Here is a 20,679-nt window from a genome sequence, read left to right as displayed (position 1 = left end):
CATATCCCAGAGCTTGACACAGTGACTGGCATATGGAAGACATTCAACTACTCAGAGCTCATATCCTTAACAGATGCCAAAGGGCAACATGCAAGGGCCCACAGAATCTTTATACCTTAAAAAGACTCTTTAATTACACTTGAAGTTTGGGAACCACTAAGTTAAGCTATTTACCCAAAGGATTTTTTAAACTAATCAAGATTCCTGATATATAGAGTACTTTTTAACCCTCACTCACCCCTAAATCATTCAAAGTGGGCCAACTGCATATGGAGTAGATTATTTTTTTAATCACATTTTCCTTAAAAATATGAAGTCAGCCAACACACACACACAGGCACGTGTGTGTGCATACACAACTCTCCCATCTCCCGTAGTCTCCACTCTCTCTCACATTTTTTATTAGTCTTTGATAAAACACTGACAACATGAACCACAGAGGCCTGCAGCAGTGACCTCAACAGCATAAACTGTAGAATTTTAGAGACTGGCAGTGAAAAATAAATAAGATTTCTAGGAAGAAAACTGAGTATGGGAGCTTGCTTTCTGTTCCCAGGGTGAGTAGATGACCACCTTCAAAGTTTAAAGTACAAAATATGTCTCAAAGTGGAAAAGTTTGAAAAGTTTTCAGTTTGGTCCTTGAGAATAAAAAAAAAAAAAAAATCACATTTTATAATGATTCTTGTTCATTCAAAGGGTAAAGGCCACAATAAGTGAACAAATATACTGAGGGTGAGGGGGATAATTAGGGGGAAAAGTTTAAAAAGACTCCTTTAGGCAAGAAGCAATAATGATGAAAAGTTGGGAAACACTGAAACAGCATATGAAAAATAACTCTTAGCATAGATCTGCCACTCAAATTGGTTGGATAGAAAAGCTTCCTGCAAACATTGATAGTATTATCTATAAATATCAAACCCGTGGGTCTTGAAAATAAAGTGTTCCTCTACTTTGGAAATTCATTCACCTGTGTGTGGTCTGCTACATAAAATCAAAGTCTCCATGGGAAAAAAGTGTAACCTTGCAAAGCCAAATAGTGAGGTCTAATGAGAAAGTGTACCTGACATACATCTAGATAGCATCTAGATCATTTGTTTTAAAAATATAATGCTATAATTCTATACTCTTCCATAATTTCAGCAACAAATACAATAGCAAACCCCATAAACTCTCCCCACATGGACAATGAGGGTAATGCTGTGTGAGCAGCTCAGCATACCCATGCCTAAGCCTGGAAGCATACACCAACAAGTGCCAGCCCTACTACTAGGACTGGACTTACTGCTTTCATCTAGAGTAGAAGCTTTTCAGAGCAAACATGATATTAAAATCATCACCATCCACTTCACAGAAGAAGATGTACAAGCAATCAACAGATTTATGAAAAAATGTTCAATATCTCTAGTCATAAGAGAAATGCAAATCAAAACTACCCTAAGATTCCATCTCACCCCAATTAGAATGGCGATTATCAAGAACACAAGCAACAATAGGTGTTGGCGAGGATGTGGGGAAAAAGGTACACTCATACATTGCTGGTGGGGTTGCAAATTAGTGCAACCATTCTAGAAAGCAATATGGAGATTCCTGAGAAAGCTTAGAATGGAACCACCATTTGACCCAGCTATCCCACTCCTTGGCCTATACCCAAAGGACTTAAAATCAGCATACTACAGAGATACAGCCACATCAATGTTCATTGCTGCTCAATTCACAATAGCCAGATTGTGGAACCAACCTAGATGTCCTTCAATTGATGAATGGATAAAGAAACTGTGGCATATATATACAATGGAATATTACTCCGCCATAAAGAATGACAAAATTATGGCATTTGCAGGCAAATGGATGAAATTGGAGAATATCATGCTAAGTGAGATAAGCCAATCTCAAAAAACCAAAGGACAAATGATCTCGCTGATAAGCGGATGATGACACATAATGGGGGTGGGAGGGGTTAGCATTAGGATTAGGGTTAGGGTTAGGGAGGGGGAGCAAGAATGGAGGAAGGAAGGACTGTATAGAGGGAAAAGAGAGAAGAGCGGGGTGGGGTGGGGGGAGGGGGGAAAATGGCAGAATGAATCAAACAACATTGCCCTGTGTAAATTTATGATTACATGAATGGTATGCCTTTACTCCATGGACAGAGAATCAAAATGTATCCCATTTGTTTACAATAAAAAAAAAAGAAAATCATCACCATCACAATAATTATCCCCAAAACTTTTCCATGTAAAAGCTAACTTTTTCTGAGTTTACTGAAAACATCTATGACTTTTAAGGCAATGAGAAGAGTTATTTGTCAAAGTAAAAAATGTAGTTGACATTTACTTGATTTAATACCACTCCAATTCATCAGGATCTCAGTTTGGGTCCCGGCCTTGTGCAGCACAGATCAGCTCAACTAAGAAGAGTGGCATCAACCAAAATCTGATATAGGAGGAATCAGATATGATTCATTGTTCAAATTTCAGCAACATCTGCTTGAAGAATTTCATATGGATATTTAAAGAAAAATTAACTGAAAGAATGGTTCTTCCCATCTGTACCCACTGCCCTGGGAGGACATAAAACATTTCAAGTGGCTCCTGTGCTCTAAGGTGCATTGACATACTATAATCCTTAGGCTAAATCTGCTGCCACTTATTTTTGTATCATCAGTCAAAGAACTATAACTGGTTTTTACATTTTTTTAAATGATGACATTTTAAATGGGTATATTAAGTACCTACACAGGACCTTCAGTCTGCCACTTAGCTAAAACACTACCCAGCACTTTTAAGTTTGGTGGCTCCTGCTCTGAGAACAGGATAGCATTATGGTGTAGGAAAGCAAAAAACATTCTCAAAGCACTTGCTTACAACTCAGATAACTTTTTCTGCTTACTAAAAATCAGGTCCCTTTGAGAGCAATTATCACCAACAATGTTTTATTTCAGAAAGGCAGTTCAATGGTCAAAGGATCTTCATTGTTAATCACCAAATCACTGCATCACTGAAACCAAAGATGAAGAAAGACTGGTGATGTGGCTCACAGTAGAGATCTTGCCTAGTACGCATAAGACCATGGACTCAATCTCCAGCACTTCAAAATTTTCAGTTAAAATTAAAAAACAAAGTCAAAAATGATAAAAAAGAGAAGGGGGAAAAATGTGGGGTCTAGCCCTAAGGTGGTATCTTATCATGACTACTTTCCTAAAAAGATAGGACCATGGCCTAAGGGTTGGAGAAAATTGGTTCTTGAGGGTCAAAAAAATCTTAGATATTACAATGGTTTGTGGCCTTCTATACCAGAGAAACTAAATATAAAACAAGCATACCAAAGGTACGTACGCGAGTTTATTCAAAGTGGTAATAAACACATTCTGTGAATAAATGACATTTATCCCAAAACTAAAGGATGAACATAACAAGCACAACAGACACTGAAAGCTGAAATGGCCCAAGCTGGATCTGCACTTCAACAAAACTTAAACTCCAAATAAACCTCCACGTCTAAGCAAAAGGCAGCACTAGGACAGAAACCACAATGCACACAGCAGCCCAGGTTTCCATGCTAACTCTGGAGGGGTGCTTCACTCACTGAACTGGGCCAGGGCAAGGCAACATCTCATGTCCCTACATACTCCTACACCATTCTGCTCAAAAAACTCCTAGTAGCAGTCAAGATGTTTACAGGTGTGTGTGTGTGTGTGTGTGTGTGTGTGTGTGTATGATTTATATATTAATGTATTTTAAAGGTTTTATATATATATATGTACTAGGCTCACACGCACATACTGAAAGTATGTAACTATACACTTAATAATTATACGCTTATGGGCTGGGGTTGTGGCTCAGTGGCAGAGCACTTACCTAGCACATGCAAGGCACTGAGTTTGATTCTCAGTACTACATATAAATAAATAAAGGTCCATTGCCAACTAAAAAAATACATTTAAAAAAATTATAAGCTTATTTTTTTATCTGAATAAAAATATAAATAGCATGGATTTTTTTTTTTTTTTTTCCAATCTCCTACCCAAGACTTTAGGATGTCCCCAGGTCTTTCTGACAGAGTGGCTGCTTTTCCTCTGGACCAGTCCACTAGATTAAAAACTTTGAACAAGTTACTTTATCTCTCCAATCTCCAGTTTCCTCATGTGTTAAACATAAGATGCTAGGCCGAATAATATCCAATATTCACTTTATCTATAAAACCGCCCATTGTAGTATGCTCCATAGCCCCTTGGAGCTGTAGGACAGATCTCCTTTAGGAGGACCTCAAAAGAATGTCCATATTGTTTGCTTTCATGAAATTTTTAAAAATCCAAGTGCACGCATAGAGTTAACAGTCTTCAAACTACCTCACAAAAACCTTAAGTGTTTGTTTGCTTTTGCATTTTGATTTTATGTCAATACATGTATTCAACAATATCAGTTTTTAAGGTCTGGTACAGGAATGGAAAGAAATAGAGTTGGATCTTCAGATTGTCTAATGAGGTCAGGAGAGAGAGCTTAGTTCCAGTCTACAGTCTAGTCTTATTATACTATGCAATTCAGTGTAATTCACTTAACTGCATTAAGCCTCAGATTCCTCATATATAAAACAAGATGAATTGGAAAGGTGCTCTCCAGAGTCCCTTTACCCCCCAAGCATGATGACCCTATGATCCTGGCTTTCAAACTCCGTCAGCAATATCACCCAAGGATGTAAGGCTGCTGGTTGCTATCAGTGCCTGCGAGTCTGTGGCACTGTGTGCCTTGGCCACTACACACTCCAAGCTGGGGCTCTCTGGGGCAAGAAATGCGCTTGTATCCCTTCTTTTACATCCCTCACAGTCCCTAACTAGCACCTTCTAAGTGCACAGAACACAGGCCTATGTAAATGAACTGCTGCACAACCAGCCCCACACAGGAAGCAGGAGGAAAGAACAAGAACAAGAGAAGTAACAAACACATTTAATCAAGGGGACTGAAAAAGAATCCTGCAGTCAAGGGACAGAAAGGCCTTCCTGTCTTCCTCAGAACAATGGGCTAACAGGGCAGCCTGTTTCTTCAGCATAGAATGATGATAGACACTTCAGGCCTTACTGATATATCACACAAGGCTAAAAAGCAACTGGGGTGTATGTGTGTGTGTGTAGTCAATGGTCTGAGAAGTACTAAATTTAAACTCACAGGAAATGGACCTTCTAAGTAAATTCACATGGGACCTCTATGCAGATCTCCTTTACACATTTATCCTCTCAACACAGCATAAAGGCCTCCCCGGCTCATGATGCTTCCATCAATCTCCATAAAATTTAGGAAAGACTAGGTAATGCTCTGTAATTAGAGAGTTTGCTTCTTTAGAGACTAATTATGAACTCTGATAGTGTCAGCTTTTGCCTGGAAGGAAATGAGTCACCTTTACATTAGTAATCAAGTTCTGTCCATTTTTTAAGTGACCCAGAAATTCAAGGATATGAGTTTCAGCAATACGAGTCAGAGCATCAGACACCACAAGAATATACAAATAGGACTAAGCAGAAATATTAAAGTCAAGGAGGTTCTTGAGGTACTTTTTAGGATGACTGAGGTTTCAGAAGGGCAAGAGGCCTGGTGAAATAATTCCTCAAGGAGATGTGTCTGGCTTACACAAGAACCAGCATTTCAAAATCTTAAAGGGATAGGCAGTTAAATGACTTAAGGGACTGCCATGGTCTAGGTAGGAAAATTATAACCACTGTTAAATGTTTTCCACACAAAATGGGCAGTCCTGGTTTATTCTGGATAATTGAGGGTTGGGGTTTGTACTATATAATCAGAGGAAACAAGCAGTAAAGAACATGAGCTAATTTGGGGTAACCAAAGATTTGGCTAACAGATACTTCCTTACTCTGGATCCCTAAAATGAACAGAATCTGACCAGAAGAGATATGAGGTTGAGACACCTGAATTCTCAGCAAAGAGACTGAACCACGCAGTACTATGAACAGCCCTGGCTGTTTTTATATCACTCCTTCTACCACAACCCATTATTTTTCTTGCCCTAGAGATTCCTGGACTGTGTGCTTACAAAAAGTGTTCATAAGCCTACCTGGCTGCTGTGTTTGGCAGCAGTACAAGAATCAACGGTCAAGGCCAAAAAGGTCTGGGGGAGGGAATGGTAATTGCTCCCAGCTGCCCTCTCTTCCTGTCCCCTGGTCCTCCCCTCACCCCTTCCTCCAGGCATTCCATCTCCAAACAAAGCTAACACATGCTAAAGGAATGATTTTTCAAATCGATTAGCTGTCACTGTAATACCAGATTAATCCACACACTGGCTTATTAAAACCTCACACAAATGGAAGCATAGACAGAAAGAGACACCAAGATTAGAAGTTCTGAAGCTCAATCACTGACGAAGAAATAAAGAAACTGGTAATGATTACTCCAGGTATTAATAGTGCTTTCTAGTTTCCTCAGTCCCCATCCCTCTATCCTTTATCTATCACTCCATCTCCTATGGCTCCAATAATATTCCAAGATTTAGAATCTGAGTAGTGCACCAAAAATCCCTCCACCCCACTATAGTTGTTTCCTCCTGTGATGCTCCATAGTCCTTGTTTTCTGTGTCACTCCAGACTGTTTTATTTATACACATGTGTATACATCATCTTCCCAGCAAGACTTCAGAGGACTGCCACCCTGAGAACACAGGAGAACAGCATGCTCAGGTGGTACACCTGTGGATAAGTCAGTCACAGGCCTCTTTTCTGTCTGTTCACAACACTCAGCATGGTGATCAGGCATAAGAGCATGCTCAATAAATACAAGTGTGATGTAAATTAAACCTTTGTTTGAACAATGAGAATTCTATGGTGCTTCAAAGTTCATCTAACCTTCAGCGTTCAGGATTCAGGGTCACAGAGGAACTGTAACTGCAGGAAAATGGTCTGAATCTACCCTAAATGCCACTGTTTTTGTTTGTTTGTTTGTTTGTTTGAAGATGTTGATAGACCTTTATTTTTATTCATTTATTTATATGCGGTGCTGAGAATGGAACCCAGTGCCTCACACATGCTAGGCAAATGCTATACCACTGAGCCACAACCCCAGACCCTAAATGCCACTGTTTTACATACCTAATCACACTATTTTCTCACTAACCTTCTCTTCATATATATGTGAGGGAAAAATTTGGGGAGAATTCTCCAATTCAGTGTGTTCACTGAGTAATACCACCTGTCACTTAAATAACTGTCTTTCTTGTTTTTTGCTTTCACTTTTCTTTCCTAAAGCCCCTTTCATAAAGACCAAGTAGGAGACTATTTTGGTGAAGAACATTTTAAATTGAAAGTATTGCATTAATAATGATAATAATGGTACTGGTCTGAGAATCAGCAACCATTTTTGGACAAACAGACTAAGTGCTTAGTGATGGTCACTGACAGTGAATACATAGGTTCTAGAAAATTTGGGGAAACCCAAGAAAAATTCCAATTTACCTGGCATTAGTATTTAAGGTAAAACACCAAAAGGACAAATATGGAAACAGTACACATAATACACTAACATGTGCTCACACATATCCATACGCATACACATACACACACACACACACACAGCGGGAATGAGGGAGACACTGAACGTCATTCCTAGCTACAAAATTCCTACTAGTGGACATTGAGAAGAGGGCTTAATAAAAACCTCCATCATGCCCACACATTTATGCCAGTTTAACAAAATAAAGTCTGCAAGGTTTTTTTTCATTTTTACTGCATTCTGATATCCCCCACTCCTTTGCAAGTCTTGATTAAGAGCAGATATAGATAAAATTAAAATGAAGGATTTAATTAAGCTTCTCTAAATCCTGAAAGAGAAATATTTTTCATTCTGCTTTCAAGAGAAGGGACAAAAAAAAAAAATTCCTACATGAAATTAATGGTGCTGACAAGCCACAATTGAACAATAAGAAGGAAACTTCACATAGGATTATGGTTAACCTGGAGACTGTGTTGAAAGAAGTCAAGCTAAACTCATATCTATGAATGCCAGGTTTGCAGGCCAAAATTAATTGATTTAGCTTACTGGCAGTTACCCAGGACGGGGAAAAGGATCCAAGCAGAGTTTCAGAACCTCCTGCTACTTCTCTACTGAACACTGAAATATATAAAGGTTCCAACCTAAAGAACAAAGATGAGTTGAAAAGAGCATGGGAATTCTGTTGCTATGTGTGGATAAGAAGCTGTCGATCAAGATTCCCTTCTAAAAGACCCCTCAGGGACACAATGTACGTGCAAAGGATTTTTAAAGGACATCGTGTGTAATAAGACCCACTTGGGAATGCAACTGTTAAAAGGTCCAGTTCTCAAGTCCTAAACAAGGAAAGGCCTCGGAGGACATACACACGTACATTTGTTAACTCACTATGCAAACCGAGGTACCATGTTTACCAACTTGTAACTTCTGTGCTGGCAGTAACATATCAAGTTGTGGAATTTGTTCTGTCTCAATGTCACAGCTGCATAAAATTGGTCTGAACTTGTTCATCCTCAATTAGGAAAAAGGGAGAAACTTCAAGTCTTTCAATTCCCGTTTTCTCTACTGAAGAGCACTTTCACAGACAATATCCTCTATCCACCCTTCACTGCCTTCTTATAATTCATCTTTAGTAACTGCACAGAGCTGTCCAGTCGAAGGCCACTTCTCAGAAACACAGCACTAGCCAAGCCTGGTCCAGGCACACTCATGCAGTCACAAGTAGGTGCAAGGTCCCAGTGCTATTTGAGTGCTCAGGCCCACTTAGTGCTATTATTTCTGCTTCAAAATCAGAACTACACAAAGTAGAGTTTTAATCATAGCCCTGATTTAAAAATAAAATACCTTTCATATATTTTCAAATGTTGAACAATTCCTTTTCAGAAGGTCCTGAACTACTACTTTAATATGTAATTTGGTCCCATTTTTTTGATAGGAAAACTAAGACACAAAACGATAGCACATTTTCCCACAGCACATCTCACATCAGTAAAAAATCTTATGCCTTTTGGATGTGGTTTTCAGACAAATATTTAACCTCTCTGAGCTTCCACATGTTCACTGGTAAAAGAGGATTTAACGCTCTACACCGCATAGGACTAAAGTAGTACATTTAAGGAGCCTAACTGAGAATGGGTCCTGGCATAAAACGTAAGAGTGTCCAATAAATGTTAGCTGACATTGTAGACATTAACTTGCCAAAGATCTGATTGCTGACAGGAATCAGGACTTAAACTCACATTTACCTGGCATAAAATCCTATGTCCTTTGCAGGTCACCAGGTGTCTTAATTACTCACCAGTGCCAAGGGAACCACACTCAAGTCTGAGGCAAAAGAAGAAAATCAGTCATGCTGACTGTCTCTTAGTCAAAATGTTGGTGTTATTTCACCATTTTTGCACTCATTTTGATTTTTTGAACAGTGCAATTAAAATATTATTGATACTGATTACTGAGCTCTTTAGCAGAACCCTAAACTTCATACCTGAGGCAAATATCTCACGACCAGCCCCCAGTCCAAGCTCTGCCATTCACTGGTATGTGAGCACAAAGGACCACACAACCATCACTTACTTTATCCCTGACTTTATAATCCTCTAGTAGGACTCATTCTGAACCTCCTTAAAAAGTCCAGGTTAATGAACTGGTAATTATGTTTGACTTTGACTTTCCAAGGAAGTGTGAAGTAATATGATAACCATGTCAAATTAACTGCAACTACTATCAAAAATCTGAGTTTCACAGAAGATCTACAAGTCATCAACAGGTATATGAAAAAATGTTCAACATCTCTAGTAATAAGAGAAATGCAAATCAAAACTACCCTAAGATTCCATCTCACCCCAGTTAGAATGGCTATTACCAATACAAGCAACAATAGGTGTTGGCGAGGATGTGGGGCAATGTCATACATTGCTGGTGGGATTGCAAATTAGTGCAGCACTCTGGAAAGCAGTGTGGAGATTTCTTAGAAAACTTGGAATGGAACCACCATTTGACTCAGCTAGTTATCCCACTCATTGGCCTGTAACCGACTTAAAATCAGCATACTACAGTGATACAGCCACATCAATGTTCATAGCTGCTCAATTCACAATAGCTAGATTGTGGAACCAATCTAGATGCCCTTCAATTGATGAATGGATAAAGAAACTATGTTATATATACACAATGGAATGTTAGTGATAAAGAATAAAATTATGGCATTTGCAGGTAAATGGATGCAGTTGGAGAATATGCTAAGTGAGCTAAGCCAATCCCAAAAAACCAAAGGTTGAATGATCTCTCTGATAAGTGGATGATGATACATAATGGGGGTGGGAGGGAGGAAAGAATGAAGGAAGAATGGATTGTATAGAGGGAAAAAAGGGGTGAGGAGGGAGTAAGGGGAAAGAAAAATAACAGAATGAGACAGACATCATTGTCCTATGTACACGTTTGATTACACAAATGGTATGACTCTACTTTGTATACAACCAGAGAAACAACAGTTATACCCATCTGTGTGCAATGAATCTAAATAAATAAATAAACATAAATAGAAAAGATAAAAATAAATAAATAAAAAAGTTTTAAAAACCTGAATTATCTCAAATTCTATGAGATACATAACAGACAGAATGCAGTAACTCTTGAATGAATAATCCTCAAGTATCACACTAAAAACAACAGATTACTCTGCAAAAGTAACATACTTCATTTTATTAAAATGAAAACATACTTCATACCAAAAGACAACATACTTCATTTTATTAAAAGATAAAAAGGACTAGAGAAGAGTGGCTAGGATTCCACTACCATCCTCCAGAAATAACACACACACACACACACACACACACACACACACACACACGTCCATGTATATGTGTGTGTACATATATGTACGTATGTGTGTGTATACATATATTTTTTTCTTTTGTATGCTAACTAGGGGCAACCTAATGAAGGACCCGGGTTGACAGGACCAGTGTCAGCAGAGAGGAAAGAGAAAGTGGTTTAATAGTTGATGTTCTCCCTGTGGATTTCTGTGATCTGACACTGCTTGCTGGGCACTTAGTGTGTTAACAAGAATATGCTGAGAGGGGCAAACACTGAGTCAGCTATGACTTCTGAAAATGCCTTTCTGGGGAAGCACCTTTACCACCTAAATGTCAATGATGCATCCTCCACTGCTCGCTGAGTTCTAAGAGCCCAATGCTCTACTCTCTACTACTGCACCTAAATTTGTCAAGAGGACAGTAAAGGCAATGGCTCCAGTCTTCTCAGATGGATTGAGGAGGCCTGGACTACCAACATCACTCCCTAATTCTGGCAAGGACTGTCAGTGTTTAATGTTTATTACAGACAGCACACAAGACTTAGATAAAATGAGACATAAACTTATATAACATTTCATATTTATAATGATGGACTTTAAAATGTCATTTTTAGGTAGACAAAAAGCAGAGACTCTTGAGGGCAAGCACCCATCCACAGGAGTCAGGGTAACTCATGTGTCTCTTCATTGTTCCACAAACACTGTGCTAAATACCTCCTAAGTGGTGTACAGGAAATTCTGAAAGACCTCTTTATAATTTCAACTTTCATCCTTAAAAATAACAGTAAAGAAACTCAAATCGAACTAACCCTCTTGCCCATAACAATTGTAAACACTGGTCAAAACATTAATGGCATCAGAGAGCAACCAAAAGGAGGCAGAAACTAGACAGCCTGTGAGTTTGGGAGTGGGGGCAAAAAGGAAGCAAACCATAGGAAACCCACATCTATGTTGCCTTCCCATGAAGCTAACTTCCCAGTCCACACAGCACAAGAGGGAGACAGTGAAAGCAGGCAATGGATATCTTACTGGGTGGGAAGCCAGAGGCATCTGGAGCTGTCAAAGCAGCTGGAATTTGAGAAAAGTACTGGAAAAGACAGGCTATAGAAGGAGCAGCTCAAAGTATGCACACAACTCTGCTCAAATCCTCCAATGACTGATGACTATGCAGAAGCAAATGGGATTCAGGAACCTCAGAGGAAGCAAGAAACTCAAGACTGAAAAGGCAAGCAGAAGGCTCCTGGTTAAAGACTTGCCAAATTAGAGGGCCTTGATAAATACTGCAGGGCATGGTCAACCCCTCACACTTTCCACGTAACGCTCTGAAGGGCCCTTAGAAATAAGGACCACATTCTAGGACTAAGCTTTCACCTGTTAGACTAAGAGAGAAACAGAAGCAAACCTATCCCAAAACAGCCTCGGTCAGATCAAGGTTATCTGTCAGGAATGGAACTGCCTACTGAGACAAAACTCAACATTCTTTAGTGGAAAAAAGCTTTTAAATGCATCACTCACAATGTCTGGTCAATAATTAAAAACTAATGCACACACAAAGAAAACAAAGGAAAACTGTACCCATATCAAGAGGAGGAGTTGACAGAAACATACCCACAGACAACCCAGATGTTAAAGACTGACAGAAAAAAGCTCCAAAAAATATGTTTTTAAATATACATTTTATAAACTGTATAATTCATAACCTCACCTACCCTCAGCATCCCAGCAAACTTGAGTTTCCTGTGATTTTTAATCAAAATAGGATTTGGAATGGGTTATTTTTGAAAGCCTGGAGCAAACAACTTAAAAGTGATTAATGATATCCAAACTTAATTATATATTTACACCTCCCAGTAGGACAAGGGAGAGAATAAAATGCCTTCTTTCTCTGTAGTGAGAGGGCTTTATTAAAACCTGACAGCAACTATTTAGCAGCAATAATTGAGTTTTATGCAAGATTACACAGATTCTCCTTGTCTGGCATCACAATCTGATCACACACTGACAGGGTAGCTAAGTTCCTAACAGTGAGAAAAAACAGTGGAGCTTTGCATAAAACCAATCTTTAAAAGTCCTTATCCTCATCTGTCAGTGTGATCTTATCAAGGGTTTCTGTAATTTCTATAAACAATCATTATATTTTAGCTGAGTCAGTAATATGTGCCCTCTTCAGAGGTAGTCAGACACCTTCTGTTTTAAGAAATCATTTTCTACCAATTCCCACCCTCCAAAAAAGAATTTGGCTTCAATTTTATTTTCTTAATCCACTGAGCAATCTCATGAATAAAAAGATAATCACATACACTGCATGCCTGATACAATTTTTATAAAATTTTCTAAATATTATAATATTTATCTACTATTTTGTGAAAATATTTGCTGAATAAACTGGCTTACCTTCTTTCCCCTGGGAAGGAAAGAAAAGAAAAGAAAGAAAAGCAAGGTTGGTTAAGATATATTGAAAAGTCTTTTGCTTAAGACTCTGTGGAAGGTTGGCACAGCATTCAGGAATGACCAACATGGCCTCTGTGGTGTGTTCTTGCTTTTCCTGTAACCACTGATGTTGACCCTGCCACTCCTAAAATGGCTAATCTTACCTTGTCTGAGGTAAACACTGTTTTCACAAGTTTGGTTCTTCATATTGGTCTCTCAAACCAAAACGATGGCTTTGCCTATTTATTTTTCTTACTCCCCCTTTCTCAAGGAGTTTGTTTCCTTCACAGCAGGATTGGAAGATACCAGAGGGACTGAAAGACCCATCCTGAACTATATCCATAAACATTCCATTCTACCAACAATTAATGCAGGCCCAGAGACAGAATTCAGGTAGCTCTATTTTTGTCAGCCACAAAAAGTTCCCTGCTCCCTAGCAGTGCTTCTCCCAGAAAAAGTACTGAATACATTTTACTTCAAGAAACACATTGTTGAGCACTACAGCAAATGCCAGGTACCCTGCCTCTCTGGCTATGTTTATGAAGTTTGAGACTGGCAACTCACTTATCTGCTTCCTCACAAAAGTGATCCTTACCGTCCTCTCCACATACGGGCTCAGAGCTCATTCTCCTCTAGAAACCTTCCCTCCCCATGTCAGACCATAAATACATAGACCAACATTAAGAACCTATGTGAAATTCTCCCCACGTAAATCACCACATCAAATTATGTCCAAATAACTTGCCTCTCTGTATGGTACTACCATTCTGGATGTTACCTAAAGCAAATAAAATTCTCAAAGAAGAGAACTAGTGTTTTACTTCTGAAAACAAACAGATAAAAGAAGCATGTGAACTAAAGAGCTTTTAGTTCAAGAAGCACATTGTTGACAGAAAGTTACATGGCAGATCCTGTGCAAGTTATTAACCAATGAAACATGCCTAAGACCAGGACCCACAATCTAGTGAGGTTTCAACTCTATATCAACAAGTGATCACAATGTAATGGGGTAACTACACAAAAGAACTGAATAATAGAACAAAGCAAGCAACTAAGGCACCAGATGCCTCAAAGAGACTAAACCAAGATTTCAGTGACCAATTCTAAGGTATTAAGTTCCCTCCCTTATTATCTCCAGTTGTATTTCCATTCTTAGAGGAGAATACACCACATGTTTTCCTTGTCCCGCTAGAAAAATCAAGTGAGCAGGCCATAATCAGTTACATAAAATCTTTCATTTCCAATGTTATCTTTATTTCAATCCAAACAAACTATTGTTAAGCTTTACTGTCATCACAGCTTAAAATAGTTTCACTTTGTTAAAGAAAATTGTTTCTGACTTGGAAAAAAAACATTGTTTGTGACATTAAAAAACTCAGATCCTGGGCAGGAGTTGTAGTTCAGTCGTAAAGCATTTGCCTGGCATGTGTGAGGCCCTGGGTTTGATCCTCAGCACTGATATAAATAAATAAATAAAATAAAAGATCCATTGGCAACTAAAAGATATTTTTTTAAAAAAATTAGATCCTGGTGTCAGAATGGACTCAATTGGAAAAAAAATTTACAATTATATGAAGAAAAAGAAGACAAATTTTATATTATCAAGTCTTATTTTCCCTGAAATAAATAGAATGGATACACAATATTATCAAAACTTTTTAATGGAGGTAAAAGGAAAAAATGACCTATGGGAAATATAAAGAAGCTATTTATGAAATTATCTCACAGCTTTCCTCAAACAAACAAGTCTGGCAAGACTACAAGGTTAGAGAAAAAGAAAAGAAACACTCTTGAGTCAAAAACTAGTCAGCACAGCCCAGACCTATCTCCTCTCACCATGGCTATTTAACCCCATAGGAGACCCACTCGCAGCCCCTGCCCCAATTCCATCCTACATACACATGCATATCCTTCAAAGTCTCACTTTCAGAAATTTCAAATGATTATATTACACTGGGCAGAGTTAAGTACTCTATTTAGAGTTTGTCTTAAAAACAAGATCATAGTTATGTCTTAAACCAAAAAATGTAAGAGAACATACTAAATATGTATTAATTAGCCACTCACTAAAAGTTCTTTTTATTTTTCAGATTTTTTTATTAGTGCACAGTAATTACACAGAACAATGGGTTTCACTGTAGCATATCTATACATGCACATAACATATTTTGATCATTTCATCCCCATTACCCACTTCTTCTCCCCTGCCCCTCCACCTTATCCCCTTTCTCTTCTCTCACAGTCTCCATTCTATGCAGTCTTTTTTCATAAGGAAAAAGATAACGGTAATAGCAAAAAATTCTTATTAACCATTTTTCTGACATCCCCATCTTTCCATACTCACCACCCACTAAAACTATCAGCAAAGTCTAAAAACCAGTAACATTTCATAGAAATATTAAAAATAGAAAAACAAATATTGTCCAGTGTCTCCCACTGTATAAAAAGAATAAATGTGAAGAGAAAAACTTACTTGCAATAGCCTGTGCCATTGTGGTAAGTAACACAAATTCCTTCATTTACACAGGGCTCATAGCCATCTCGACACTGCAATGCTGAAAACAAGAAACATACAAATATTAGAAAATAAGTCACTAATCACAACCCTCAACACCAAAGAAGTGAGATCCTCATCAGTATCGATCCCCCACATCCAATCTGATATGGGTTTTCCTCGAGAGTTTTAATCAGTTTATCTTTTAGCTTCTAGATTCATGAAAGCACAGAATTCATTCCACAAGTCTCTTCCCACGTGAATTGCTTTTATGGTCTTATATGCTTTCACTTCTCTGTGCTTCATCTATCCCTAGCTGCTAGATCTCTCTCCCAGAGACAGTAAGACAATTTAAGCTATAACATTCAGGCCATGCCATCATCATCTTCAGATTTGGATACTCCAGGTGCGTAACATAAAAATTTATAAATGAATGTTTAGGAAGACCTAGGTAGATACCAGGTCACCATATTAGGAGTTACTTAGTCTTCAGCTGAAAGTTTAAAACACTTCAAGAAAAAAAAGCAGACACATTAATAATATTCATTCAACAAACAGAAATTGAAAGTCTGGTATACACTATCTTAGGTTCCAGAAAAAAAGGAGAAACTGAATACACAGATTAATGAATAAAACATAATCTCTAAATTTAAGGGCTCACAAAAAGGGAGTAGATCATGAATAGAGATTGTAGAGGAAGGGGGAATAAACGTTTACAGAATGGGGACTGCAAATTGGTGCAGCCATTCTGGAAAGCAATATGGAGAGTCCTCAGAAAACTTGGAATGGAAGCACCATTTGACCCATTTATCCCACTCCTCAGTTTACACCCAAAGGGCTTAAAATCAGCATACTACAGTGATGCAGCCACATCAATGTTTATAGCAGCTCAAATCACAAAAGCTAAGCACTGGAACGACCCTAGGTGCCCTTCAACAGATGAATGGATAAAGAAAATGTGGTGTATATATACCCAGTGGAATATTACTCAGTCATAAAGATAAAGAAGAATGAAATTACGGTATTTGCTGGTAAATGGATGAAACCGAATACTCTCATGCTAAATGAAATAAGCCAATCCCCAAAAGCCAAAGGTCGAATGCTCTGATACGTGGATGCTAACACACAATAAGGGGTGGGGAGAAGAATAGAAGATCATTGGATTAGACAAAGGGGATTGAAGGGAAGGGAGGGGGAATGGGAATAGGAAGACAGTAGACTGAATCAGACACAACTTTCCTATGTTCACATATGATTACATGAGCAGTGTAACTCCACATCATGTACAACCACAAGAATGGGAAAGTATGCTCCATGTATCTATAATATGTCAAAATATACTCTACTGTCATGTATATCTGAAAAGAACATATAAAAAAGGAAATTAACAAAATGAGAAGATAATTTTATACATACTGCTAAAACAGAATTTCTCAAATTCTTGATTCTCTTGGTCCCTTTGACAGACAATGAAAAGGCACTTTTCCACCTAAGTCTCTCTCAGAACCAGACTACTCAGAAAAGAAACTTAACTAATACAAACTTTCACTGATTTCAGTCAGGAAAGTTCGCCCCAGTCTGCCAAACACTTGTTGGATAGTTACCGTTTCTTGATTATTCTAGCTTTTAGAGTTAGAATTTTCATCACCAAAATGAGTATCAAGAATCCTAAAGACAATTAGGCAAGACAGAAAGAAACCTAGTTAACAACTGAAATCAAAGTTGAAGTTTAAAGACTCTATTATTGAAAATCATGAAGATGTCCATCTCCTAGGATGTACATGTACAAATAAATACTTGAAAGCAAAACTGAGAAGTCCTCATAGTTAAGTTTTTCTAGCCAGAACATTCTATGCATAAAATGCAATATCAGAGGCTATAGGCTTGCCCATCCCAGCAGCAAAATCACCTTCTTTTCCCAGAGGGCCCAGGTACAAGCTGGATGTCAGAGTAACTCCTGTGACATGCTACATAAGAATACTTCATTAGCCCAGTACTGCACCAGGAGGTGAAATCATTTGAGAACATGTTTATAGAAATCTTATCTCATCCTTTAAATAATACTGTTTTTAAAAAGTAATAAAGAGGGGCTGGAGTTGTGGCTCAGTGGTAGAGCACTTGCCTAGTATATGTGAGGCACTGCATTCAATTCTCAGCACCACATATAAATAAATGAATAAAAAAAATGTCCATCAACATCTTAAAAATATTTTAAAAATAATAATAATAATGATAGAAGCAAACACAATGTAGCACTTTGGAACTTAAATATCAGTTACTATCCTAATATACATACATTAATTTGATCTTCACAACAACCATAAAAAGTTATTAATTTCCTTATATCTGTTCCATGAGTAAGGGAACACTGATGAACCTAAGGAGTCTAGATCCAGAAACTGTGCTCTTAACTACTGAGATATTCTGCTTCCCACTGCCTGACACCGGTCTCACAGGAGGGCAGGGTAGGCATTATAACCATTTACCAGAAAGTGAAGGCCAAGGACATTATGTGGTCCCCTACAGACATCACCCCACTAGCTGAGGGCGGTGCTGATTCTAGGACCCAGGTCTCTTACTAAGTCCCACCCATTTCCATAACAGCTGTTGGGATCACACAACCAGTCACTCGGCGGTGGGATGAACAGGCAGATTCAGGAAGAGGGTCATCTTCTTGCCCATGTCCCACTTCCCTGTAAGGCTCAAGTGCTCCCTCTTCCCACACTGATAAGCCCAATGCTAGAACTATAATTAAAACAGTTAATGTCAGGTTATTTCCTCCATACCAAAGTTCTCAAACTGATTTTTTCATTCTCTTTAGACACTTTTATTAGTTTCAATGAGAACTTCCTGGCTTTTCTCTATTTGCCCTTCTCCTTTAAATAAAAAGGAAAGAAAAGGAATGTCCTGCAGGCACACAGCAAGCTGCTGGTTCTGTCCCCCTGTGAGAATCCTCATGCAGTGGAGGGAGGCAGAAGACCTAAATTCCTGCCTCTGAGTAGACCTTGCTGTGCAATTACAAGCAAAGCACAATCTCATAGGGGCTTAATTCCCTACATGTAAACCAATCTGGAGGTGAACTAAATGCCACTGAAGATCCCAGGTGATCCAACAGTGACTCTCCTGTGTTAAAAAGTACATAAACAACATGCCCCATACTTGGAGAAACCTATCCAAGAGGGCAGAAGGACCCAGCCACCCATGACTCAGAAAACTGTGGTTGGAAAAAAAAAAAAATCACAACCTGTTCCTATTAAGCGTCCTGGCAAATCATTATAGTTGTGACAGGTTCAGAGAAATACAAACAACCCAAAGTCAATATGTGGCAATCAACCCAGCAAATAACTTTATAGCCTAGCCTTAGCGAACCAATCCAATTCAGCAACTGACAAGGAGGCGGGCTTACAAGGCTAATAATTAATGCCACTTGACTGATTTGTGGGATCATGCTACCTTGAACCTTTAACATTTATTACGCCACGGTCCTCAAACTCTAGTATGCATCAGAATCACCCAGAGGGCTTGTTAATACACAGTGCCAGATCCAACACCCACAGATCTGACTGAGTAGGTCTACAGGGGCCCTGGGAATCTGCATACCTAACAAGATCCCAGGAGATGCTGATAATACAGGTCTGAGAAACCACACGCTGAGAACACAGACATCGGGAAGACATGAGTATCCCTTAAAACTATACAATCCTTTACAGGTCTTGAAAGATCTAGATATACTCTCAGAATAATCAAAATAAAAATAAAGTAAAATTTGAGACTCATGACTTTACCGAGGGCTATTTCTAAATGAATATTGTACTTATTTGGCAAAGCTAAAATTTTGATCATCCAAAATTATGAAGATGAGACTGGGAAAGATCTCATCTCAAACTTCCATTTTATTTTTTCCAACATACATTTAGTTTTAATAGAGAAACTAAAGGCAGCTTAATATTTGTAAGAATGAAAATAAAATGCTAAATCAAATCACAGAGAACAGATGCTTAGGCTGATGCTTTAATGGACTACAAGAAAGAAGCCACTCACAAAGAGTGACTTTTTTCCCGAATTTTCTTCCTACCACCACACAAAATATACTTGATAAATACTAGCTGAAAGAACTAAACAGACACTTCTTTAAAAAAAAATACAAATGGTCGACAAATATTATGAAAAAATGTTCAACATCTCTAGCAATTAGGTAAAGGCAAATCAAAACTGCATTGAGAATTCACCTCACTCCAGTCAGAATGGCAATTATCAAGAATATAAATAATAACGAATACTGATGAGGATGCAGGGGGAAAGGGTATGGTCATACATTGTTGGCAGGATTACAAATTAGTACAACCACTCTAGAAAGCAGTATGCGGATTCCTTAAAAAACTAGGAATGGAACCACCATTTGACCCAGTTATATCACTCCACAGTATATATATTCAAAGATTCAAAATCAATACACCACAGTGACACAATTCACAATAGCTAAGTTATGGAGCCAACCTTGGTGCCCTTCAACAGATGTATGGATAAAGAAAATATATATATACATAAAAGAGTATTACTCCACCATAAAGAATGAAATTGTGGCATTTGCCAGTAAATGGACTGAACTAGAGACTATCATACTAAGTGAAATAAGCCAGTCCCAAAGCTAATCCAAAATAAGGGGGGCAATGGGGTAAAGAAAAAAGAAAGAGAAAGGGGGGAAAAAGGGGAAAAGGAATTGGATCAAAATAGAGGAAAAATCAGTAAAGCGGACAAAGGGGATTGAGGAGAAGGGACAGAAAAAGGGAAGAACAGTGGAATGAATCTGACTGAACTTTTGTATGTGCATGCATGGATATAACATGTGGGTCCCACAGTGGATGCATTCACAGGACATTAATTTGTATTTAAAAAATAAAGTAAAATGTACATGGATTGAAGAGGAATAGTGGAGTGGAAAGGGAGGAAACAGG

General features: G+C 38.3%; 1 protein-coding gene across 2 annotated transcripts in view; it reads right to left on the bottom strand.

Moving 5' to 3' along the window:
- Positions 1 to 20,679, bottom strand: part of NOTCH2 (notch receptor 2) — a 157,803-nt gene that overhangs the window by 101,075 nt on the left and 36,049 nt on the right. For both annotated transcript variants that reach the window (XM_079140190.1, XM_079140191.1), the window contains exon 2: positions 15,704 to 15,785. In XM_079140190.1, the coding sequence (XP_078996316.1) occupies positions 15,704 to 15,785 (82 nt within the window). The remainder of the gene's footprint in view (positions 1 to 15,703; positions 15,786 to 20,679) is intronic.

Source organism: Sciurus vulgaris (assembly GCF_902686455.1).
Source record: "Sciurus vulgaris genome assembly, chromosome: 1".
Taxonomy (NCBI): Eukaryota; Metazoa; Chordata; class Mammalia; order Rodentia; family Sciuridae; genus Sciurus; species Sciurus vulgaris.
This window is presented reverse-complemented; position numbering and strand designations above follow the sequence as displayed.